This window comes from Aquarana catesbeiana, linkage group LG03 (genome assembly GCF_042186555.1).
Source record: "Aquarana catesbeiana isolate 2022-GZ linkage group LG03, ASM4218655v1, whole genome shotgun sequence".
Lineage (NCBI taxonomy): Eukaryota > Metazoa > Chordata > Amphibia > Anura > Ranidae > Aquarana > Aquarana catesbeiana.
This window is the reverse complement of record NC_133326.1, coordinates 684,185,062-684,210,683: the sequence shown is the minus strand read 5'-3', so window position 1 is coordinate 684,210,683 and position 25,622 is coordinate 684,185,062. Positions and strand designations below refer to the sequence as shown.

General features: G+C 44.2%; 1 protein-coding gene across 1 annotated transcript in view; it reads right to left on the bottom strand.

The window, feature by feature from the left end:
- Window positions 1–25,622, bottom strand: part of LOC141133537 (dynein axonemal heavy chain 2-like) — a 345,338-nt gene that overhangs the window by 16,053 nt on the left and 303,663 nt on the right. The window contains exons 72-80 of the mRNA XM_073622980.1: window positions 22,227–22,360; window positions 19,412–19,556; window positions 15,617–15,816; window positions 15,044–15,170; window positions 14,469–14,655; window positions 13,238–13,386; window positions 12,812–12,995; window positions 7,121–7,311; window positions 1,202–1,393 (exon numbers count right to left, since the gene is read on the bottom strand). Coding sequence (XP_073479081.1) covers window positions 1,202–1,393; window positions 7,121–7,311; window positions 12,812–12,995; window positions 13,238–13,386; window positions 14,469–14,655; window positions 15,044–15,170; window positions 15,617–15,816; window positions 19,412–19,556; window positions 22,227–22,360 — 1,509 coding nt within the window. The remainder of the gene's footprint in view (window positions 1–1,201; window positions 1,394–7,120; window positions 7,312–12,811; window positions 12,996–13,237; window positions 13,387–14,468; window positions 14,656–15,043; window positions 15,171–15,616; window positions 15,817–19,411; window positions 19,557–22,226; window positions 22,361–25,622) is intronic.

Here is a 25,622-nt window from a genome sequence, read left to right as displayed (position 1 = left end):
AAAGGAACTGTGAATGGGGGAGAATCATACTAATTTTTTCTTAATGTGGATCTTCATTCGTCCACCTTTTATTTCTGGGGATACTGAGTGGAGCATGGGCCAGAGAATTTGTTAAAAAACGCACATTGACTTCTGTTGGACCATGAGGTCAGTTGGTCTGCTGAGTTGCCATATCTGGTGGAAGTCATTTTTATTTGTGAGTACTATATATGGGTGAAGGTTGTAAATGCTGCATCAGCTATGACTTTTAATTTCCTCTAGACCTTAATTTTATTGCACATTTTCCAATGGTACAGAGCCAAAATACAGCCTTATTGATATGACGTTGTGTACATGGCAATTAACCATCTCTAATAAATAGTTACAAATGGAAAAGTGGAAAATAACAGTCATCAAAGACCTTGAACCATTGTAAAGTAGTGGGTAATGGAAAGCTAAGAAGAGCAGTGGGCCCTTTCGCTAGCTAAGCAAGAGCCAGGTAAGGCTGGAAACCATGAGAGCTATGAGATAGGAGACACTAAGGTGTTGATAAATCACCCAAAAAGTGCTGGTAGAGAACTCTCATGCTCACCCAACATCCCATAAGTAAAGTGCAGTCAAACAATTACTGGAGCTACAGACTAGAGTTGCCACCTGTCCAAGATTCACCTATATAGTCCAGGTTTTAACCGGACTTTGCCTCCCCAACATAGACGTGCGCATGGGGTGTGTCGGGTGTGCTTGGGCACACCCTAATTCTACACCCGAGTCCACAGTGTTAAAAAAAAAAAATACTGTGTGCCACTAAAGTGTTCGAGCTTTGTTTGAAGAAAAGGTGGCAACCCTACTAGAGGCATGGGCATTGGGTCTCTCAAGATTAAGCGATACCTAACCTAACATAAAATAAAAACTCCCCTTTGTTTGGGGGGATTGTATCAGGAGTTGATTTGGGCTTGCCCAAAGTATTAGTAAACCTGGGCTTAGCCTATCATTCTGTATAATGAAAGGTGGACATATAATGCATGCCTCCAGTGGGATTTAGCGGGCATTTAATGAAATTCCTCCACCTTATCTTCAGGTTTTTTGTAGACCTATGAAGTCCTGCACCTAGTTTCTCTCTATAGAGAATAATTTCAGGTCTGGACCGGTTAATAGTCGAAAGTGTGAGCTGCTACGTGTTGGACTACAAAAATCAGTGAGAATTATTATTGAAAGGTCTTACCTCAAAGTCGGAGTCGTTAAAGCCATACACAATGTTCCAGCCTAGCTGGAGGAACTTCCTTCGCTCCAGGAGGATGCTATGAAAGAAGCAGAGGGAGAAGAGCAGACGACGGTAGCTGGTGGTCTTGGTGCAGCGGGAGAACTGAGGCTCTGTGATCAGCTGGTAGAGGCGCGTCATGTTGGCGCGGAGACCCTGCACAACACACAAAACATCAACATAGCAGAAAGACAAAACCCAACTGAACAAAACACAACTCTACACCAATAGAGGTGGATTTTGTATTCTGATCAGATTTTACAGTAGTTTAAAGTATATTTAAAATGAAAACTTATTTCGTTTTTGTGTGGAGCAAAGAAGGGGGTTAGAATCTCTGTTAGGTCTTTCTTGCTGCCTGGGTGACAGTTATCTGTTTGTACTAGTGGCCATTTCATCAGGACAAAAAATTGAAAAAAATGGTGGAATATCCAAAATGTTACAGTTGTCACCAGAAAAGGAATAAAAAGGGAAATGGAGACACTTGTCCAGTGATAACTGCCTAAGAGAGCATTTCCCCTTACTTTAGAGAGATTTCCCCTCACTTCCTGTGGTGTCTCTGGGTCAGGAAGTGGAGGGAATTCTCCGTAGCAAGGACACCGACAGCAAAACAAACCTCACAGCAGTTCTAACCATTTCCCATTTGATTAAGGCTTAATGGCCGAAACGCGCTGGATTTTTGACTGTTGTTCACCTGCATTACTAAAAACGGTTTTAGCCAATTTCCATGGCACTAGCCTTTCTCCCTTTTTTTCTCAAATTTTCCATTTTAGCCAGAACACTTTGCGGTTGATTTACTAAAGGCAAATAGACTGTGCACTTTGCAAAATGCAGTTGCTCCAGAACTTAGTACCCAATCGCATGCAAGGAAAATTTAAAAAACAAAAATGCATTTTTGCTTGAATATGATTGGATGATGGAAGCCAGCTGAACTTTTGCTCATTTACTAAGCTCTGGAGCAACTGCACTTTGTAGAGTGCACAGTATATTTGCCTTTAGTAAATCAACCATTTTGGCTAGAGATTCAGTTAAACCACTTGACGACCGCTGCATGCCGATATACGTCGGCACAATGGCAGTGGTGGGCAAATGGGGGTATTGGTACGTCCCCTTTAATACGCGGGGCTAGTTGGCACGCGCCCGCCGCATACAGCGTGACCGTGCCAACGGGTCCCGCGATCGTGTCATGGATCAGAAGAACGGGGAGATGCCTATGTAAACAAGGCATTTCCCCGTTCTGCCTAGTGACATGACAGAGATCTACTGCTCCCTGTTATTGGGAGAAGTGATCGCTGTCATGTCAGTGGTAGCCCCCCCCCCCCCACAGTTAGAATCACTCCCTAGGACACACTTAACCCCTTGATTGCCCCCCCTAGTGTTTAACCCCCTTCCCTGCCAGTGTCATTTACACAGTAATCAGTGCATTTTTATAGCACTGATTGCTATATAAATGACAATGGTCCCAAAATAGTGTCAAAAATGTCCGATGTGTCCGCCATATTATCGCGGTCACAACAAAAATCGCAGATCGCCGCCATTACTAATAAAAAAAAAAAAAAATAATAAAAATGCCATAAAACTATCCCTTATTTTGTAGACGCTATAACTTTTGCGCAAACCAATCAATATACGCTTTTTGTGATTTTTTTTACCAAAAATATGTAGAAGAATACATATCGGCCTAAACTGAGGAAAAAAATAGTTTTTTTTAATATATTTGGGGGATAGTTATTATAACTAAAAGTAAAAAATATTGCTTTTTTTTCAAAATTGTCGCTCTTTTTTTGTTTATAGCGCAAATAATAAAAACCACAGAAGTGATCAAATACCACCAAAAGAAAGCTCTATTTGTGGGAAAAAAAGGACGTCAATTTTGTTTGGGTGCCAGGTCGCACCACCGCGCAATTGTCAGTTAAAGCGACGCAGTGGCAAATCGCAAAAAGTGTTTTGGTCAGGAAGGGGTAAAATCTTCTGGGGCTGAAGCGGTTAAAAAAAACCCGTAGAGAAGGAGAAATGCAGGGTCCAGCATTACAGGCCTCCTGAAAATGAAGTTGCTTGGCTGTTCCTGGCATCAATATTTTATGAATTGCTGACCAGGAACCAGAATACAGATCAGGAAGGTGAGAGTGGAATCAGATCACAGACTCCTTACCTACTCTATACAAAAAAAAAAAAAACAAACAAACTTGGCATTAGATACACCTTAGCCCCCGGTTCACACAGCAGAGGTTTTAAAGTCGTGCCGAAGATCCCGGCGTGACTTCGGCACGACTTGCATGCGACTTCTTTAACAGAAGTCAATGTAAGTCGTACCAAAGTAGGACGGAAAGTAGTGCAGGAACCTTGTTCTAAGTCCAATAAGTTAGACCAGTTCCGTTTGTACTGATTGGGGTCCGACTTCTGATGCGACAAGTGTTCCAAAGTTGGCGCGCTTGTCGCATCAATGTGATCCAGACTTGTAAGTTCACCTTTTTTAGAAAAAAAATACTGAACACTCTCCCTATCCCCACAGTTCCCACCGTACTTACCTCCATAGGTGATGAGCTGTCAGTGCCCAAGCAGCCGTTGTAGCGGTCCGGGGATTTGAAATCCCCCACTCTTCTTCTCCTCTTTTTCTGTAAGGCTTTCTGGACAGATCAGAACTATTCTGATTGGGTAGACCTGGCACAGAAAATAGCTCTGATCCATCCTGGAAGTGCTGCAGAATGAAGGGGGGAGAAGAGCGGGGATTTCAAATTCCTGGACAGCTACACTGGCTGCATGGGCACTGACAGCTCATCACCCATGGAGGTAAGTAGAGTGGGGATTGAGGGGTGGGCATACAGTGTTAGTTCACATTTTCATTTTTTCAAAAAAGTGAACCAACCTTTAAAAAACAAAATTTGCGTTTTTATAAATGAAGATCAAGGCGGTACTTTCATGAATGGCGAGAGTCCCATATGCTGGTGGTGGCGGTTGTGCTCCTTGGAATTTTCATTCTTCTGCCCCCCCGGATACCCCCACAGCTGTGATTTTCGGTGCGGCGGGGTTAATATGAATGGATCTACCTGTTCACTCATCAAAAGTGCAGATTATGGGGTTGATTTAATAAAGGCAAAAAGACTGTGCACTTTTCAAAAGGGTAGTTGCTCCAGAGTATATTAAATGAGCGGAAGCTCTGCTGTCTTCCATCATCCAATCACGTGCAAGCAAAAATGCAGTTTTTTTATTTTCCTTGCATGTGATTGGGTACTCATTGCACAGTGAAGCTTTACCTCATTTACTAAGCTCTGGAGCAACTACATAGTCCTTTTAGTAAATCAACCCCTATGCCTGCCCTTTCTGCTCCCCTCCGTCATTCATAGAAGTCTTACTATCAGTTCCTGAAAAGAAAAGCACTCAATGAATGGAGGACGAATGTAATAAATGATAGCTCCACCTCCTGAATTCATAGAGTGCTTTTCATTGCAGAGCTGATAGTAAGACTTCTATGAATGGAAGGAGGAAGTGGAAAGGGTGGCATAGTCTACATTTTTGAGGAGTGCCTGTAACAGGTAGGGCCACTCTAATCACAGCTGCAGGGGTATCCGGGGGGGGGGGCAGAGGAATGAGGATTTCAAGGAACAGAACAGCCACCAGTACACAGGTCTCTCATCATTCATTTAAATACCATCCCTGGTGTTGATTAACCGCTTACCGACCAGCCGCCGCAGTTTTACTGCGGCAGAATGGCACAGCTGGGCGAAACAACGTTACCTTACGTCGCTTTGCCTATTGGCCACTAGGGGCACACGTGCACCCGCAGTGTGTGCCCGGAGCCGATGCGAGTGCCCAGCGGGGCTCGATGACTGCCGGGCTTCCGCGATTGCTTGTGACAGAGCGAGAACCGTGATCTATGTGTGCAGACACACAGATTCTGGTTCTTTCGAAGGAGAGGAGACAGATCGTGTGTTCATACTAAGTATGAACAGCGATCTCTCTCTCCTCCTAGACAGTCCCCTCCCCCCACAGTTAGAAACACACACTAGGGAACACATTAACCCCTTGATCGCCCCCTAGTGTTAAACCCTTCCCCACCAGTGACATTTACACAGTAATCAATGCATTTTTATAGCACTGATCGCTGTATAATTGTCAATGGTTTCAAAAATGTGTCAAAAGTGTCTGATGTGTCCGCCATAATGTCGCAGTCCCAGTAAAAATCGCAGATTGCCGCCACTACTAGTAAAAAAAAAAAATAAATAAATAAAAATGCCATAAATCTATCCCCTATTTTGTAGACGCTATAACTTTTGCACAAACCAATCAATATACACTTATTGCGATTTTTTTTTTACCAAAAATATGTAGAATACATATCGGCCTAAACTGAGAAATAAATTTGTTTTTTTATATATTTTTGGGAGATATTTATTATAGCAAAAAGTAAAAAATATTGCTTATTATTTTCAAAATTGTCGCTCTTTTTTTGTTTATATCGCAAAAAATAAAAACTGCAGAGGTGATCAAATACCACCAAACGAAAGCTCTATTTGTGGGGAAAAAAGGACGTCAATTTTGTTTGGGTACAACGTCGCATGACTACGCAATTGTCAGTTAAAGTGACGCAGTGCCGAATCGCAAAAAATGGCCTGGTTATTGAGCAGCCAAATCTTCCGGGGCTGAAGCGGTTAAAAAAAAAAAAAAATCACTAAACTCAAGCTTTAATGATAATTCTGACCCAAACTGCTATTTTAAAGCATATCTACACCCACAAACAAAAATATCATATATTGCAGCTTACCAGTCCTTGGATGTGGTATCTGCATTCGTTTTCTTCTTTTTTTTTGTCTCCCTTTATTCACAACTGGTGATCCTGCCAGTAACACTTCCTGTCCTGGGTTGACAATGCTCCCTCACCATACAGTATCTATGGAAAAGTGGCATTGTCACCCTAGGACAGGACTAGAGAACCCCAACCCCTTTCTTCATCTGCATACCATAGACAAAGGTTTTCTGCATTCCACAAACAGAACTGAGGCCAGAGGGGTTGATTTACTAAAGGCAAATAGACGGTGCACTTTGCAAGTGCAGTTGCTCCAGAGCTTAGTAAATGAGCAGAAGCTCTTCTGACTTCCATTATCCAATCACGTGCAAGCATAGGTGTGCACAGCTTATTGCATTAGGGTGTGCACCCTAAAACTCAAGCACACATGTGTGTCTACATAAAAACGGTGTCGGTAGGAAGAAGAATCTCCCTGCTGGCACAGTAAAAGAGAAGTGCGTAAGCACTTCTCTAATGGCAGACCTAGTAAGATCAAGATTTTTCCCATCTTCCTGCTGGCACACACAGCGATAATGCTAATGTGCATGGGGTGATTAGGGTGTGTCCAGGCACACCAGGCACACCCTGTGCGCACGTCTATGCTAGCAAAAATGCTGTTTTTTTTTCATTTTCCTTGCATGTGATTGGGTATTCTTTGCAAAGTGAAGGTTTACCTTATTTACTAAGCTCTGGAGCAACTGCAATTTACAAAGAGCACAGCCTATTTTCCATTATTAAATCAACTCCAATGCAACTAAGGACAAAGAGCACAGGAAGGTATAAGCTCACAATATTTCTGGCAGGACCAACAGTTTTTTTTTTTTCACCTTTTGAACATTGTATAACAAAACACTTTTAATGGTATATTTAATAGACCAAAAGGAAGCAAGTAATAGAAGTCCATTGTTAGGGATTACATATGCATAAAATCATGCACAGATTGTCGGTAGGGAGACTACAGGGGTCAGGAGGTGGGAGGTCTCAGGCAGGGGTTTCCTGCATCAAGATGGTCACAGAACTCCAGATGGCATTTAATATCCGCGTATAAAGGGGACAGGTTATATTCCATACAAGGGTCAGCTTCTGACAGCCACATGTCTCACCTTGGGTGGCTCAGTTGTCATCTTGATGCTGGCCTGTAGAATGGAGATGGGGAACTCGGGGTGTGGGCTGGAGCTCAGCCACAGTCTGAAGCTTGGGTGTGGATTTTCCACCTGCAGCTGCTCCACCAACTTGTCCAGCTGCGGCATCCAGGAAAGAGAGAGGTGACAATTGGCTAGGAACACCCACTGACCTGAAAACACAGAATGGGTCACTATAGAGCAACGCCAGTGTAATGGGTAAAAGGACAAGGAGGAGCTTAAATCATTAAATGCATACAATGAAAGCTAAACTCCCGGTGATTCATATTTCTGTCTATCCAGTCCCGAGATTTAGACAGCTCTACACATCAGCAGAGCCAGGTTGTTGTCCTAACTTTTCTCCACTACAATTGGTCACCTCCCCAGCCCGCCCTCATCCTGTGATTGGACGGTGATGGAGCAACAGCAGTTCGCTGTCTCTCCTCCTGTTTACGTGTTCCTTATTATCACATGTGCATGCAGCTCACCTGACTCCTAGTGCTGATGGGAACTCTTAAGGTGTCAACATACCAAGACATTTTGGACAATTTCATGCTCCCAACTTTGTGGGAACAGTTTGGGGATGGTCCCTTCCTGTTCCAACATGACTGCGCACCAGTGTACAAAGCAAGGTCCATAAAGACATGGATGAGGGAGTTTGGGGTGGAGGAACTTGACTGGCCTGCACAGAGTCCTGACCTCAACCTGACAGAACACCTTTGGGATGAATTAGAGCGGAGACTGTGAGCCAAGCCTTCTCGTCCAACATCAGCGCCTGACCTCACAAATGCGCTTCTAAAATAATGGTCAAACATTCCCATAGACACACTCCTAAACCTTGTGGACAGCCTTCCCAGAAGAGTTGAAGCTGTCTCATCCACCTACAATGGTGAAGTGAAAGGCAGCCCCCTAAGAAATCCTGCAATAAAGACAAAGAATGAATCTGATTGCTGAAAAAAGACTGTAGTCAAGAGGCAGGCTCTCACAGCGTGTAATATGTCGAAACAGCGGAGTGAAAAAACCTTGGGATGTTTCAGATCAGGGCAAAAAGTAGGAAGAATGATATCCTGGTTGAGGTGGAAGGGGGAAACCACCTTAGAGAGAAATTATGCCTTAGGCCTCAAGGCAGCCTTGTGCTTGTCTAATGCCCCGTACACACGATCAGACTTTCCAACAACAAAACCGTAGACTTTTGTTCGAAGGGTGTTGGCTCCAATTTGTCTTGCATACACACGGTCACACAAATGTTGGCCAACAATTACGAATGTAGTGACGTACAAGACATACAGCGAGCCAATAAAAAGTAAGTTCAGGCGCTGCGGGGGAGACAAGGGCACCCTCTACCACATATACTGGAGCTGCCCCAAGATTGTCCCTTTTTGGACGGAGACGCAGCTCCTGCTATCCCGCTTATTGGGAGTACAGGTCCCCCTGGCTCCAAAACTATTTTTACTAGGGGTGTCTCCTTTACGGATTCCTAAACCCTCTAAAAAACTGTTAAGACATATTCTGACGGCAGCTCGATGCCTGGTTGCCCTCCACTGGAAAAGACACTCCCCCCCCCTCCCAGGAAGACCTTTATGCTAGAATAAAAGATGTAGAACTTATGGAAAAGATGACAGCTAGACTACAAGATAGGCTGGAAACCCACAATAAGGTCTGGGAGGAGTGGCACCGCCATGAGGATCCGCCTTGAGCCGAGGGTCGAGTCTCCATCCCTATCCTCCATACCTTCCCTTTCTACCCTTCCTTTAACCCTATCCCTCTCTGTACTTTCTAATCGGTTTTCTTATTTCTTCTTACTCTTTTTTCCTTGTTTTTCTCTGACTATGTAATATCATGTAGCAGATGTAGTCTGAGAATTGACGATTTAGGCAGTAGGCCAGATATGATGGCATGTCACTCAAGTCATGTTTATCTGCTGCTTGATAAGCTAAATAAATATAATATAAAATAAATAAATAAAAGTTATTTGAAAAAAAAAAAGGAAGTTCAATAGTCATGTGATATCTCCATTACGAACGCTAGTTTTACAAGACCGAGCACTTCCGGCTCGTCCTTGATTCCGAGCATGCGTGTTTGTACTTTGGACTTTTGTCCGACGGACTTGTGTACACACGATCGGAAAGTCCGACAACAGACATTTGTTGGTGGAAAATTTGAGAACATGCTAGCCAACATTTGTTGGCGGAAAGTCCGACAACAATTGTCCAATTGAGCATACACACGGTTGGACTTGCCGCCAAAAAGCTCAAATCCAACATTTCCTGTTGGAAAATCTGATCGTGTGTACGCGGCATAACACTAGGAAAGGCTCTTTATAGAATAAAGATGCAACCTCAGAGACCAGCCATACAGAAGTTATAGCAATGAGAAAAAAAACATCTTGTGTGTGAAGTCAAAGGTGTCCTCTGAAAGACTCTAGTGGCCCCCAAAGGCATGCATTGGCACAAAACGTTTTGGGAGGATCTTTACGTGCTGCTAAAGTTGAGCTGGGAAATTTCTTTGGTTTTGTTTTTCATATGGTCAGCGTCCCTCCCAGGTTCGTTCTATTGGTGGTGTGGTGGCCCACTGCTGGAGAGGAGTACTATAACAAAGGGTTGTTTTCCCACATCTGAAGCCTTTAGTTTATCCATGCGCTGTTTACTGCTTATTCTATGCAGCTTTAAATCAGGTGAGTGTGCAGAGGTGGCACTGGCGGAAGACTTATACACCGGTGATTAATATAATTGTCACTTACTGTTGTGAAGACTCACTTTAATGGTGGACTGTTGGTTGATGCACTTTTTTCTCATATATACTGACACTCTCATCTCTGTGGACTTTTTGAATGGTGCACTTTATATTTATTATATTAAAAATGTATATATATTAATTTGTGTCATTGTTAGTTATTTATTGGCGCTGCACATTTTATGTGTTTGTCCTCTGAAGGTCCAAGAAAACCAGGTTAAATGTACGGGGGGGGGGGGGTTGGGGGGTAGGTGCAACACCCTGCAAAAAGGCCTTAACTAATCAAGAGGTCAATGGTTTCTGAAACAGAATGGCCAGGGTTGTTGATTATAGTCAAGGCCAGATGCTGGACCAGTCCAGACTGGAGGTAGGACAAGATGTGCACCATGGAGTAATTCCTATGAAGGAATTTTATAGCTTCGCCCCACGCAAGTAGACCTTCCAGGTGTGATTCTAAACTTTGCTAGAAGTTTCCTTCAGGAGGGTAGGGGTGACCCAATACATTAGGCCCAATTTTCTCAGGACCTGGGCTCCAACAGCTATGCAGGTAAAGCCAGCAACCAAGAAACAGAATGGTGGACTGGCACTTGGGACTGAAGGTCCAGACAACTTAAAGGGCCACAAAGAGTCTGCTAGGAATCTATATACTAGTACCACATACTTCTGGGCCAGTTCAGTGCAATAAGAGTCAACAGAATGCCCTTCATCTCAATCTAGCAGAATAGACAATGGAGGAGCTGTAGAGAAAGAAAAGGCGTAGCTCAGGTTAAACTGATCTTACTGAGTCACCAGAACATCTACTGAGAAGGCCCAAGCATCCGTGGATGTGAAGACACACCTGCTCAGTTTATTGTTGAATCTGGATGCTGGCATCTCTCAGGGAGGACAGAGGGAGGACAGAGTAATAATCAAGTCTGCTTCAGTTTGAGCAGTACAGCTTCAGGTGCTTCCTTGATGGCATTATCCAACTAGATTGTGGTCAGGGGGCCTCGCAGCAGAGAGGCCTAGAGTTGAAGGGACAACCCGAGTCGGGTTCAGCGACAACTTTGGAGGTTCAGGATCCATCCAAATACCTGAAAAGTCTGCACTGTCTGTTAGATATTGGCTGACAGGGACTGGGTGGACTGGTCCTTTAACAGGAGATTATCCAGGTCTCCAACTACATGAGTATACATGGGTATACATGAAAGCTTGTTGGCATCCCACTACACTCCCTGAGAGTACAGCAGAGCTAGGACTAGGGAAAGCATCTTGGTGAAGACCTAGAGGGCCTTGGATAGGCCAGAGGGAAGAGTGACAAACTGATATGCTGTGTGCGCACAGCAAAACGCATATAGCCTTGATGGGGAGGAAAGTTGGGAATGTGTAAGTATATATCCTTGATATCACGGGAGGCAAGAAGGTCCCTTGGTAGAAGGGAGGCAATGACCGACCTGGCAAATTCCATACACAACTTTTGAGAGTTTTTGTGTCCAAAACATCTGGAACTGGGGTGGCAACCCCTTGTGGGAGAAGCTGGCAAATAGCAGTGTAGAGATCTGCCAGATGTTTACAGGGAAGATGGCTAATTTGAAAGTAAAAAGTAGAGAGGAGGCAAAGTCCAAAACTCTAGTTTGTAGCCTCTGGAAGTAATGATCTGGACCCAAGAATTTAAGATTTCCTGAGACCAGATGGCCAAGGAGGCCGATAGATTTCCCCCCACACTAATAAGTGGGGCACAGTTTATTGGAAAAAGAGCTTGGACCTAGATTAGGCTGGTTTGGAGGTTCACGTCTTCTGTCGCAAGGGTGCTCCAAATTTGGACTTAGAGCTTGAGGCCATCTGAGAGGGGAAAAAAAAAAGTTTTCCCAGTCTCTGCAGCATAAGTTTTTTTTTTTCTGGGGGAGGACAGTACTCTTACCCCCAGTGATTTCCTTGATGTACTTAATTAGGGAGTACTAAACTGGCGTTCCCCATCAAGAGACACTTCCTGTGCGGGAGTTCCACCAAACTAAATTCGAGCCACGAGATCCCTCACATGTAATTGATTTCTAGCAAAGAGTATCTGGTAAGCTGTCTATGCATACTTTAAGGCTAGAGAAAAGAGCTTTCGGTAGCGGTTAACAGATGAGTCCATAAAAATGCTGGAAGCATCATTTTTGGGATGATTCTGATCAGAAGAATGAGCTAAAAAGACAATTTTTAGAAGCTCAGTTTTGTTTCTACAGTCATTAGCGATAAATGAACAAGAGTAATGCTCAATTGCCACAGCCTCTTGTAATAAATCATTAAGAGTAGTGATCAATCACTAAACAGATGGATCAAATCACTTCCTAAAGTGCAAGTTACATTAGCAACAACAGTAAGGTTGGTAGTAAGTTATTTCAGTACAGTTATCCATTAAATGCTGGCACCCCCAAAGTCTTAAGCTGACTGTTTGTGATCCACAGAGATCTTCACTATGCTGCACAGCTTCTCTATGAAACTACCCTGGCTTCTCTATTCATCCATATGGGAAAGTTGTCAACCGAGCCAAGCCAACAGTCTACGGTCATGGAAGAAGTAGAACCAGGCCTAAAGACTTTACCTGTCCTGTCCAGGAGGCCACACAGCAAATGGGTAAGAGGAGCACTTGAGGGAGGTGGGGTTGCTGACGGCCAACCTTAAAAGGGCAACTGTACTCAAGTACCCCTAAAGGGTTCCCTTAGTCTGAGCCCAAGAAGGGGTAGTCTATCTGGCCAGACAGAGGAAAAAGGCTGAAGACAAGACCTGGCAATTCAGTGGTATGTGTCTGCCATCATCCACCTACTGTATGAAACACTCTACTTCTGTTTGTAGTGATGGGTTCCCTGCACTCAAACAACTATGGCTTTCACTATAAGAACCTTTTGTATAATCTCTGCCCCTTTCCCTCAGACTCTTGTGTGTTATGTGGTGGGATGTAGCAGATCTGAGCCTCACCTTCCTTCACTCCTTCTTTGATCATGCGAGTAGCGATGGGTGCTTGGCCTTGTCCCAGGGACAGAGTCTGGAAACGCTGCGACATGTGGCACTGCTCAGCTAGTTGTTGAAGAGCACCTGTGGGATCCACACCTGGGGAGAGAACAAATACCAGTGGAGAACGAGGGAGGGAGTCATCAACCACCTGAAAGAAAAGAGAGGAGGCCAGCTTATGTTATGGACACCGGAACAACTGATTTAGCTCAGCCTACTCAAAAATAATATTTCAGTTATACAGTAGGTGGAGAATGTGGGCTAAGTCAGCTCTTGGCTTCTTATAAATCTCCTCAGCAAGCAAAGGATTGTAAATAGCAGGATGTACCACAAAGCAATATTGAGTGTTACATTTGATTTTTCAAAAAAACCTTAAGCCCTCCCCCTGCTCACCGCTCTCATGTCCAGCACGGGTGGTTCTGTGAATTTTGATCCCAGGTTGTTGATGATGAAGGCAGTGACGCAGAAAGCCACTCTATCCTGGCGCAGCGAGCGTACAATCAGCATCCGCTGCACCTCACTGCAGGCATTTTCCCATTCCCCTGCAAAACAAACAGTGGGTTGACCAACTGCTAATGATGTGGCAGTTAGAAAAACTAAGCAAGGTTATATGCTGAATCCACTGTAATAAGTCAGACCCAAACTGGTCACTGTACATTACATATGGGAAGAGTGTTTTTTTTTTTTTTGTCATTTTAAAATGAACCTGTGCTTTGGTCATGCAAGGCCATAAATCAGGTTCATTCTAATGACCACTCCACCAGCTGCATGTACTCCCTTTTCTGCCCTGTAGCTCCATTCATCTGGGGAAGGGAAGTTACATACCCGGGAGTTATAGGTATTATCATAGATGCAAATGTCCTGGATTTTCTGGGACAGGGCTGTATCTGGAACCTCTGTCCCAATAATTCTGTGTCCTGGGATCACAGCATCCCTGGCCTGGGCAGCAACTCAAAAAAGGGTATTAATCAAGGGCTGCCAGTGGGTGGTTCCTGCATATTTAGAGGCGGAGCAATACTTAATAATGGGCATGGTCTGGGTGTGACTGTCTAGAAAGTGGGTGTTTCAGGTGTAGGCAGTGGGCTGGGTGGCAATGTCCTGAGGACTGGGATTAATATGTTGGTAAGCATGGTTATAGAGGAGTTTGTGGCTTAATCCTCACTCTTCCTCTTATACGTCAGTGCAGAAGCTTGATGATTGACTGTTAGCACCATTCCTTAAAGATGCTGTCCTTCCACATAACAAAATAAAAATAAACTGACCAATGCTGCATTATGTAAGGTACAGTAAGTTGCAGGGACTGCAGCTAAAGAGAGCACAACCCATTACTGGGTGAGAAAGGGCAATTGCATTTTACGATTGCATGGTTTAGATTTCCTTTCAGTAAGACTTCATTCTCACTTCTAGAAGTAACACAAATATCTGAACAATATAAAGTTAAAAAAGATAGAGAACTGCAAATATTTTTCACAGAACTGTACTTCATCAGCTTATCCAAAACAATTTTTAATTTTCTCCTTATCATGTTGCCTATATCATTATCAGTTGCAGTTCAATATTGATAAACAGTGGCGCTATAATGGGTACCAGTAACACGGGTTCAGGGCAGCACCCATTGCCGTACCTGGCAGGCAAGCACTTTCAGGCTCAGGACTGGTATACCACTGGTTCCAGTCACGTGGGTACTGCTCAAAAGAGTTCATGATGCCATGGAAGTTGGTCAGTTTGTCAAGTTCTGTTATGTTGTCCCAGTTGGCATCAGACAGCCAGCCTGGGCACGGATTATCCATTTGTTCTTCTCGATCCAGCACCTGTGATTGAAACACATACCATCAGTCAAACAAATTAACACCAACAAAATTGGTATGTGGGACAGGGTAAGGCAGAGAACATCTGCTTTTCATTGGATGAGGCTAAGATCATTACATCACTGCTCTGCTTTTCCGCCTTGTCCAATCACAGAATGCCTTGCATTCAATGAGAAAAATGCCAGGTGTTCTCTGAATGGCACCCATCCCATCTCCTGTCTGCTCAAGTCACTTCCTCGCTCTCTGGATATGTGAATCTGCAGTGTTGCCTTCATCCAATCAGCCACGGAGTAACCTATGAAAACTGCTAAGTATTTTTATAGCACTTTCTAGAGATTCTGCAACTGGCGAGTTGTCACCACATTACAAATGGTGCCTCTGGGGTACCCACCACGCCTCCACGCAGGAAAAAATTATATTCATCCATATTGAGTTTTCCTGCCACCTCCAGGATCTTGGCACACATCTGGAAACTGAAGAGGAGCTTGTGCCTTTCAAACAGAGCCCGACACGTGTACCTGGCAAGACAAGGAACAACATCAATATAACGTCTCCTAAATGACCTTATCATGCAGCTTGCTCAATGGACTATACTACACACTTTTGGAACATGTGTGAGATATTAAAGGTAATGCATTAGTACCTTTTATATATTTTTTAAATCAAATTATACTTTTTTTTTACTTGCTTGAATACTTGCCCTTTTTACTTTCTACTATCAACTTGCCAAGTATGGACAATTATGGCGCCTTTTTTTTCAAAGAGGTTAGTTAAAGTCTCATCCCACCCAGATATTTTGGTTAGGGGTAGAGTCTGGACTGTGTGCTGCTTAAATGTCTTGTGGACTCCACTAGCAAGATGTCTCTGTTATCATTCCTGGCTTGGAATGAAGGTTCCCTTTGACTTTGCCATGGAAAAATGTTGGTCCTGGGTTTATGGCACTCCCCCACAGATAAGTTCTCACCTGTAGACTGCGTATGTGTGGTACTCATTGAGGTTGGCGATTCTCTCGTCCAGGTTGGAGCTGCGTTTGCTTTTGTCGATACTCAGGTGAAAAAGGTCAATATAGGAGTCCAGAGAGAACTGGTACATGGGGTCAATCCTCCCGAGGTCATTCAGGACAAAGAAAAGGAGTGAAGCCCGCTGGGCACAAGGACGGTACGCCTAGGATGAAAGGATGGAGATAACTGGATAATGAGATGTAAAGGTGGGTCAGTAGAAGGAGCAGTACTTTGCACAGTACTCCAAACAGGTGGTGCTGTTCCATTACAGAAATAACATGGGCAACTCTAACACCTACAGTGATAATACATGAGACTTTTTCAGCTGGGATACATGTACTCTCGTGTCTGCTCTGATGGGTTAGACGGGTACCTAGGAGATGGACATGAGCTCAGTATAAAAGTTCAAAGCAGCTTTTCCAAATCTTTTTCCAAAATGGTCTTCGATGTATTAAAGTGTATGTAAACCCTGACAATTAGCTCATTTGATCTGTTAAATATACTATTCAAAGTTTTTTCTAAGCAAACCCAGTATGTGAGCTGCTCAGGCTTGGGAGGGGTACAAATCCTCGGTGTCCACTGCTGTGAGTGCTGGCTTGGGAGGGAGCTTGTCCTGACTACTACCGTCACTGAGCATTGAAGAATATACTACCCGTGATTAATCTCTGAGGGGAGGAGCAAAACGCGTTGGAGATGTGGCCTGGTTGGAGCCCAGGCTGAGGTTGCCATACATTCAAGACTTATGGGATTGTTTTTGATGTGCAGCTATAGGGAGATTTTCTTCAATACTCATTGAAAGTGTTTTATTTTATCTGTTCAATAAAAGCAAAAAAAACACCTGTTGATCCTGATATAAATCCAGCATTGTCCTGTGCACTCTGCAGTCTTACCTCAAACAATGTTTTTGGAAAAGTGTGTTAGGACTATAGAGCACCCCTTCTCCGTATTGTAGGTGGGAGGTGCTCTGTAGTCCTTAGAAACCTCCTGTCCTAGAGTGACAACATTCGTCCTCCACAGATACAATACGGTGAGTGAGCGTTGTCACCATAGAACAGGAAGTGTGTTACTGGATGGATCACCATTTAAAAATATAAGGAAAAAGACCTGAAACTACTGCAGCCACTTTCAAGGATTGGTAAGCTAATGTTTTTTATCTGTATATGGAACATAATGTGTTATTTTACTATTATGTCTTTTTCAATTTAAAGCTTTGTAATGCATCTAACAAAACTGAATACAAATTATTTGTTAAAAAATTAAAATACTGGCAAGCTGCAACATTTTACAATTTATGTTCTTGGGTTTACATACACTGTGAAGCAGAACTATACTATTTTTTGAGTGCAATAAAATTGGTGTGGTCTTTTTGGCATAACCTTTCAAGCACCATTAAAAAGAACAACAATATATAGATACCTTTAAACTTAAAGTGGTTGTACACACTTACATGAATCCTCAGGTGATACACAGAAATAAAACAAATCCCCCTACATAAGTTTAACCTGTTTATCTGCAGTTTTCTCTTCTCTACATCCGTTCAAAATGGAGATATTATAAAGCTTGTCTGAGAGTTCAGAAAAAAAGGGGGCGGAGAGCTGAAGTTACACTCTACAGAGCTCAGTGAGGAGAGCTCTGACAGCTGATTGGAGGGAAGAGACACCCCCCTCTTCACACAGCACATAGGAACAGAGCTGAGGCTGTCAATCAGCTGGAGGTCCCTCCCCGTCACCATTTTTCTCTTGGTGTCAGGAAAACTTGTCAGAAGTGATTCATGCTGATAGCAGAGGAACAAAGCAGCAGACAGAAATGGCACTAAGGCTCGGTGCACACTGCCACGACTTGGGATCCGACTTGTGAGATCCCAAGTCGCATGACACGTGAAATCCCACGTTAGTCGCTCCAACTTTAGAAAGGGTACTACTTCAAGGCAACTTCTATCCGACTTGTGCCCATAAACTTTAATGGAAGTCGCCTCCGGGTCGGATCCTTATCTATAATGATGTGATCTGGATCTGACATTACAGGAAGATTACCCAGGCATTCCTTAAAGTCACTTCTAAAGTCGCATCAAAGTAGTACTCAAGTCGCCAGCAAATCTCCAGCAAGTCGCCAGGCAAACATGCACTGTAAGTCGTGCCACTTTTAGGTCGCAGTAGTGTGAAGCGAGCCTTAGTCCTTTCAAATGAGACAAGTACACACTATAGAGGGATATGCTTTATTCATGTTTCAGGTCTGAGGTTTACAACCACTTTAAATGTTAACCTAAAATTATCCCTTAGGATAACCCCTTAAAGTGGAACTGAACCCTCCAATTCCATAAAAAAAGAAACCAAAATCTAAACAAGGCATACAGTATTTTTAAGTGTTCTAATATGTAATATAATGAAGAATCCTAATCTCCTTTTTCATGTTTTTTTTTGTCATCTTATTGCCTAGTCCTAGATGCGTTGGCTTTCCCTTCTGACCTCTTGTCAAACGCAATATAAACTTACTGGGCTCACATTAGATCTGTGGCACCTTCACCCTTTCTACACCCGTTGGACTACTCCAAGGATAACCTAGTTGACAGAGAGCCACCTCTACAATTTAGACCTCAAGCTCTATCCTTTTCTACCTTTGGGTCCAGTGTTCTGCCAATACCGTTCGTCAACTGTAGAAACAACAAGATCCCTCTTTCATGGATCGACATCTGGCCATTTCAGCAGAGACCAGACAAATTTCGATCCATGTACAGGCAGGCTGGTTGTACAGAAGTCAATCTGCCGATCGACTTCTGTACAACCAGCCTGTAGGGTTTTTCAGTGCCGCCGGAAATAGCCAGCAACACTGATCAATGTGTACTGACAGCGGCAAAGTCTTCCTACTGTCAGAACATAATAGCACAGCAGGAGCGATTCCTCCATCCACATCAAGTGTGGATGGGGGGGATCAGGTCATTTTTTTTATTCGTTCAATGCCCGGGTTGAACAAATAAAAATGACTACTGTATGGCCTGCTTTAGACAATTGTCACTGAAATAAGTGTCCCCATTGCAAGATCTCCCCTTTATTATTACTTATTAAAGGAGAAGTACAGTCAAAGCTCGTTTGGCTGTACATCTCCCGTGGGTCACCAGAGTGCAGTTTGTTCTGCACTCCTGTAACCAATTTTCAGCTGACAGCGGGCTTTTGGCTGATGTCACAGAGCCGGTCCAGGCTTGGGAAAGATCGCAAATATATAGATGAGACCCCCCCCACATGCCTGGACCGGCACCCAGCTCTGACTTTCAGCAAGCCGCTAAGAGCCTGAGCCGGCTGCTCTCGCCCCTTCCACAGCTCAATGCTCCAGTGAATGCTGGAGGGGCAGAGCAGACAGCGGTGACTGACAGTCACTGGCTCTCTGCTCAGGGAGCTCTGGGAACCGAGCAATCAGCGGTGTTTAATCGCTCGGTTCCCAGCCTTAGAGCCTTTGGGGGACAGATGCTGAATCCACCTAGGTAAGTGTGATTCTAATATAAAACAAATTCCCATATTTCTCTTTTAATGATTACAAAGACAAACAGGGAGGGTGAATCTCCCAATGAAAAAGTATGTAAAAAAAGTTAGACACGGTTTAAAGTGATCCATGCTATTTCTCTTGCTCGTCATCTAATAGTACTTGTGCATAAAGATTATTTAAAGTGCTTTTTCCCGCCTTCTCTCTTGTCCCAGCTCTCTAGCATTTCTAGGTAGCAGCTGTGAAAACTCAGCTATTGGTCTTGGATAGTGGTCACCTCTCACCTCTCTGGCTAAATCGATCTTCTCTTCAGTTTCCTCACTGCTCTCTAACTGCTCGCTCACTTCAGTCGCTGTCACTTTCGATGTCTGCAGAGTGTTTGCTAGTTGCACATCATCCAGGAGAGATCCTGTTGCCTCATTCAGCAGCCTATGAGATCATCACACCCATCAAAAGAAAGATTAGAGGACCAGACTCTTAAATCTATTCTCCAGAAAGAAATATCCCGGAGGCTCTGGGACATCAACACTTATTTATTAAAAGTAGTAGGGAGAACTTAATCATCAAGCATGTTCTCTGGCAAGACTCTCCCTAAGTGGGTACCAAGAATGTGACTTTAAACATCAATATAAAAGAGGAACACCAAAGCAAATGGTGAAAGGAGTCCAAACTGCTTTAATGGTTCATAGTATGATCACATAAAACATCAAACATGTTTTGGTGGCAAAACCACTCCTCCTTAATCAGGGTTTAGAAAATGTCTCAGAGCTTAAAGGGGAAGTCCACCCTAACACTAAAATCTCTACATCTACAGGCATCCACAATCTAAGACTAACCTATTTAGCCCTGTAAGGAAGAATTCGGTATACATACCTTTTCTGAAGTCGCTCAAGTCCGGTCTCCAGCAGTGGAAGCTCTGCAGAGGAGACAGACGACAACGGATGTGAAATTAATGGGACGTCACCAATAGACTTACTATGGGGCTTCCGTTGTCATCTGCCTCTTCTGCACCTGCCTGCATAACAAAGCCGCCGCTGACGGCTCAGCGTGGGACCAGAGCGGAGCGGCTTCAGAAAAGGTATGTATACCAGGGGTCTTAAACTGGTGGCCCTCCAGCTGTTGCAGAACTACAAGTCCCATCACGACTCTGCCTGATGGAGTCGTGCTTGTAACTGTCAGTCTTGCAATGCCTCATGGGACTTGTAGTTTTGCAACAGCTGGAGGGCCGCCAGCTTGAGACCCTTGATGTATACTGATTTCTTCTTTACAGGGCTAGATACTGTAGGTTAGTCTTAGATCGTGGATACCTGTAGATGTAGAGATTTTAGTGTTAGGGTGGACTTCCCCTTTAAAGCTGAATTCCAGCTTGCATCAATGTATGCATGTATATGACATATCTGCCCGATACCTGTGGAAGCTGGGAATCACTGTAGTGGCCTCTGCTACTATGGTGATTCTCACTGTCTTCTAGATCTTGTGCTGAGTGGCTGCGCTACCACATAGTTAACACATGGGCCTGCTTGCTTGGCACGGGTGCCATTCAGAGAACACCTTGAGTTTTTCTTAGTGAATGCAGGGTGTTCCCTGATTGAATTAGGTTGAGAAGTGGGGCAACAATGTCACAATCTCCACCTCATCCATTTAAAGAATGCTTTGCTTTCATTGAAAAAAATTACAAGGCATTCCCTGAATGGCACCCATGCCAAGCAAGTGACCTCCCTTGACCATAAACTACAAAAACTTCAGGTGCCGCTCAAAGATCCCATCTCCAGTGGCTCACACAAAAGGGGGGTACCGGAATGGAAAGAGCTCATAATGGCTCAATGCATACAGTCATAGGAAGGAAAGAAAAATAATTGCTGCACACCAACAAAACCTAAATGTACTATAAATGAAAGTGGATTCAGCCAGGCTCTGTCTGAGGCACGTCTCTGACATGTTTTACCCCACCCAGGAGGCTTAGTCATGGAGACCTAATGCATCGGGAGCGTGGCTTGGACAGAGCTGGGCTGAATCCACTTTTGTTTATAGTACATTCGGGTCTTGTTGAGGCAATTGGGTTTTTTCCTTCCAAATGACCTCATGTGTTCACTATGTAGCAGAGCTCTGCTTGATCCAGGACCCAGAAGATAGTCTACTACAGTGATTCTCCACCTCCAAAGGGATCGGTGAGGTATGGCATATGATGAAGCACTTAAATTGGTCAGTCACCCCTAGGTCACTACTGAGTCCTTTGGTAACAAAGGGTTCAAAGGAATGAACCAGCGCAGAGTGGGGGACAACCGACACTCCCAAACCAATGTCAAAAACACGAACACAGGGGAAGACAGGAGACATGGGCCACCAAAATATAACATCTCTTCTACTGCAGGGAACATTGCTTTGATTTTCACACCCTGATAGGGTCACCTTAACGTAGAATTATGTAAACCTGTACGTTTATTTTTGCTATCTGTGTCCCATTGGGGAGATTTACGTTCACTTCCAGTCCCATAGCCAAACAGGAAATGAGAGAAAATCCCTACAAATTAAGGGAATATCTTAGGGACCTCAAAGTCACCAGAACTAGTGTTCCCATTGGAAGATTTCCTCTTGAATTGGATTTGGGGACCTGTGCCCTTCTATGCATGAGAACCCTCAACATTTCCCATAAAATCTGTCATGAAACCATTTACCTAATTTTTAGACTCACATCATACACATTGTATAGTTTAGTTGGCTTCCACCCAAATTTTTAATTATATAATAATAATAATAATAATAATAATAATATTAATAGTGTGTGATTTTGGTGGTGGCATTAGAGTGTAAGCTCCACTGGTGAAGACTGGCGTGACTGGTTCAGTGTTCTTTGTACAGCACTGCTGAATATGTCAGAGCTATACAAATGTATAACAATAGTGTGTGACCGTGGTGGAATATTAGAGTGTAAGCTTCCCTGGTATAGTGACGGATATGATTGCCTCAGTGTTTGTCTGTATGGCACTGCAGAAGACATAAGGTAGGATGACCAATAAGAAATGCTTGTGATCTGAACGTCGGGTCTGCATGTGATGAGATCATTGGAGTAAGCCCAGGCACGTTCATGTGCATCCCCACCTGAGAATTTCATCCTCCAGGTCTTGCAATTTGCGTTTCCCAGCAGCAATGTTCAGGACTAACGACTGTTTCTGATCCTCGAGCTCCGGCCGTTCCTTCTTCACCACGCTGCCCAATAGCTGAGCTTCTAGACCCTGCATTGATACAGAGAATGATCCAGAAAGGCTGCATGAGAGGTAGGTTTATAATATGGTGGTGAACCCAACATACAAACAACATTTTGGACAATGGTGCATTTCCAACCTTGTGGCAAACCCTTTTCTGTTCCAGCATGACTGTGCCCGCCCCCCCCCCCCACCCCTCACCCCTTACCCCGTGTACAAAGCCAGTTCAATAAAGACATGGTATGATGAGTTTGGTGTGGAGGAAGTGGAGTGTCCTGCACAGAGATCTGACCTCAATACTACTGGACGCCTTTGGGATGAACTGGTACACCAATTGTGAGCCCGGTCTTCTCATCCACCATGAGTACAACTCCTTTGGGATGAACTGGTACACCGATTGCAAGCCCGGTCTTCTCATCCACCATGAGTACCTGACCTCACAAATGTTCTATTCGCTGAACTTGCACAAATTCCCACAGACACACTCCAAAATCTTGTGAAAAGTCTTCCCAGAACAGTGGGGGGTGCTATAGCCACAAAGTAGGGGAGGGGGCTACATTAAAATGCCCATGGCTTTGGAACATTCATCAAGCTCATTAACCACTTAAGGACCCAGCCTCTTTTTGAGATTTGTTGTTTACAAGTTAAAAACAGGTTCTTTTGCTAGAAAATTACTTAGAACCCCCAAACATTATACATTTTTTTTCTAACACCCTAGAGGATAAAATGGTGGTCATTGCAATACTTTCTGTCACACCGTATTTGTGCAGCGGTCTTACAAGCGCACTTTTTTTGGAAATTAAAATATTAAAAAAAAGACATATAAAAAAATAAGACAACAGTAAAGTTAGCCCAATTTTTTTTATATTGTGAAAGATAATGTTACGCGGAGTAAATTGATACCCAACATGTCACGCTTCAAAATTGCGCCAGCTCGTGGAATGGCAGCAAACTTTTACACTTAAAAATCTCCATAGGTTGCATGTTTTGAGTTACAGAGGATGTTTAGGGCTAGAATTATTGCTTTCGCTCTACCGATTGTGGCGATACCTCACATGTGTGGTTTGAACACCTTTTTCATATGCGGGCGCTACTCACATATGCGTTCGCTTCTGCACACGAGCTCGGCGGGACGGGGTGTGCGTTTACATTTTTGTTTTTTCTTATTTATTTTACCTTTTAATTTTTTTTACACTGTTCTTTAAAAAAAAAATTGTGTCACTTTTATTCCTATTACAAGGAATGAAAAACATCCCTTGTAATAGAAAAAAAGCATGACAGGACCTCCTAAATATGAGATCTGGGGTCAAAAAGACTTCAGATCTCATATTTACACTGAAATGCAATTAAAAAAAAAAAAAAAAAAAAAAAAATTTAGGAGCTATGGGCGGAAGTGACGTTTTGACGTCGCTTCCGCCCTGCCATGGTATGGAGACGGGTGGGGGCCATCTTCACCTCACTCGTCTCCATACCACAGAGGAGAAAGGATCTGATCGTGGGGGAGGGCACTGAAGCGCGGCGGGGGCCCTCTCTCGCCACTGATAAAAGTGATCTTGCGGCGGATCCGCCGCAGAGACCACTTTTATCTGAAAGCAGACTGCCGGCCGAAGAAGAGGATACCTCTTCAAAGTTAGGACGTATATCGGCGTGTGGCGGTCCGGAAGTGGTTAAGATGTGATGGTCAGGTGTCCACAAGCATTTGACCATATAGTGTACATATACAAGACTAGACAGTGCAAAATCCAGTGAAGCTGCGCATGGTAGCCAATCAGCTTCTAACTTCAGTTTGTTCAATTAAAGGGGTTGTAAACCCTCGTGTTTTTTCACCTTAATGCTTCCTATTCACTAAAACTTCTGACACTGACCAGCCCCCCCGTTTTACTCACCTGAGCCTGTTTGTTCCTACGGCAGAGACGCGCTCTACCTCTCTGCCTGCTGTTTTGGCTCTTGATTGGATAGATTGAAAGCAGCGCAGCCATTGGCTCCCGCTGCTGTCAATCAAATCCAATGACGCAGGCTCCTGGTGCAGGTCGAGTACGGCATTCTGTGCCTAAGGATGCAAAAGCCGGACTCAGGAGAAGCGCTCTCCTTGGGAGTCCTCGTGCGGGCGCGCTCCCAGGTGGTTTCCCGATGCGGGGAGGAGCTGAAAGCACCGCCGGGGACCCCAGAAGAGGTGCAAAACAAACTGCACAGTGGAGGTAAGTATGACATGTTTTCTATTTAGAAAATAAAAAAAACCCTTTAACCACCTCAATACATGGCACTTGCACCCCCTTCCTGCCTAGGCCATTTTTCAGCTTTCAGTGCTGTCACACTTTAAATGACAATTGTGCGGTCATGCTACACTGTAACCATGTGAAATTGTTATCATTTTCTTCACACAAATAGAGCTTTCTTTTGGTGGTATTTAATCACTGCCCAGGTTTTTATTTTTTCCTAAATAAAAAAGACCAAAAGTTTTTCTTAGTTCCTCTCAGTAATATTTGTAAATAAGTAATTTTCCCCCTTCACTGATGGGTGCTGATGAGGCAGCACTGATGGGCACCGATAGGCTGCACTGATGGCCACTGATGAGGTGGCACTTATGGGCACTGATGAGGCGGCACTTATGGGCACTGATTAGGTGGCACTGATGAGGAGGCGTGAAATATGCCACACTCATGGGCACTGATAGGTGGAACTGATGAGCACTGATAGGCGGCACTGATGGGTGGCACTGGTGGGCACAGATAGGCGGCACTGGTGGGCACAGATAGGCAGCACTGGTGGGCACAGATAGGCAGCACTGGTGGGCACAGATAGGCGGCACTGATGGGTGGCATTGATGGGCAGCAGTGATGAGCATTGATGGGCAGCAGTGATGGGCATTGATGGGCAGCACTGATAGCCAGCACTGACTGGCATCACTAATGGCCACTGATTGCTGGCACCTGTGTGCACTGATTGCTGGCACTTGTGGGCACAGATTGGTGGCAATTGTGGGAACTGATTGGCACTGATTGCTGGCAGTGGTGGGCACTTAATTGTAATCAGGGCACTGATGATCTGTGCCCTGATTACATACCTGAGGAGATGCCGCTGATCGGCTTTACTCTCCTCACACTCTGTCATGAGGAGCGCCGATTACCGGCATCTCCGTGTTTACATGTGACTGGCTGTGATTGGACACAGCCGATCACATGGTTAAAGAGCTGCAGTCCTAGCAACACGGCGCGATCGGCGTGCGCCCTCAGGGGTGCGCAAGAGCGGTCTTTCTGGGAGGCCGTCATATGACTTCCACCCAGAACGAGAG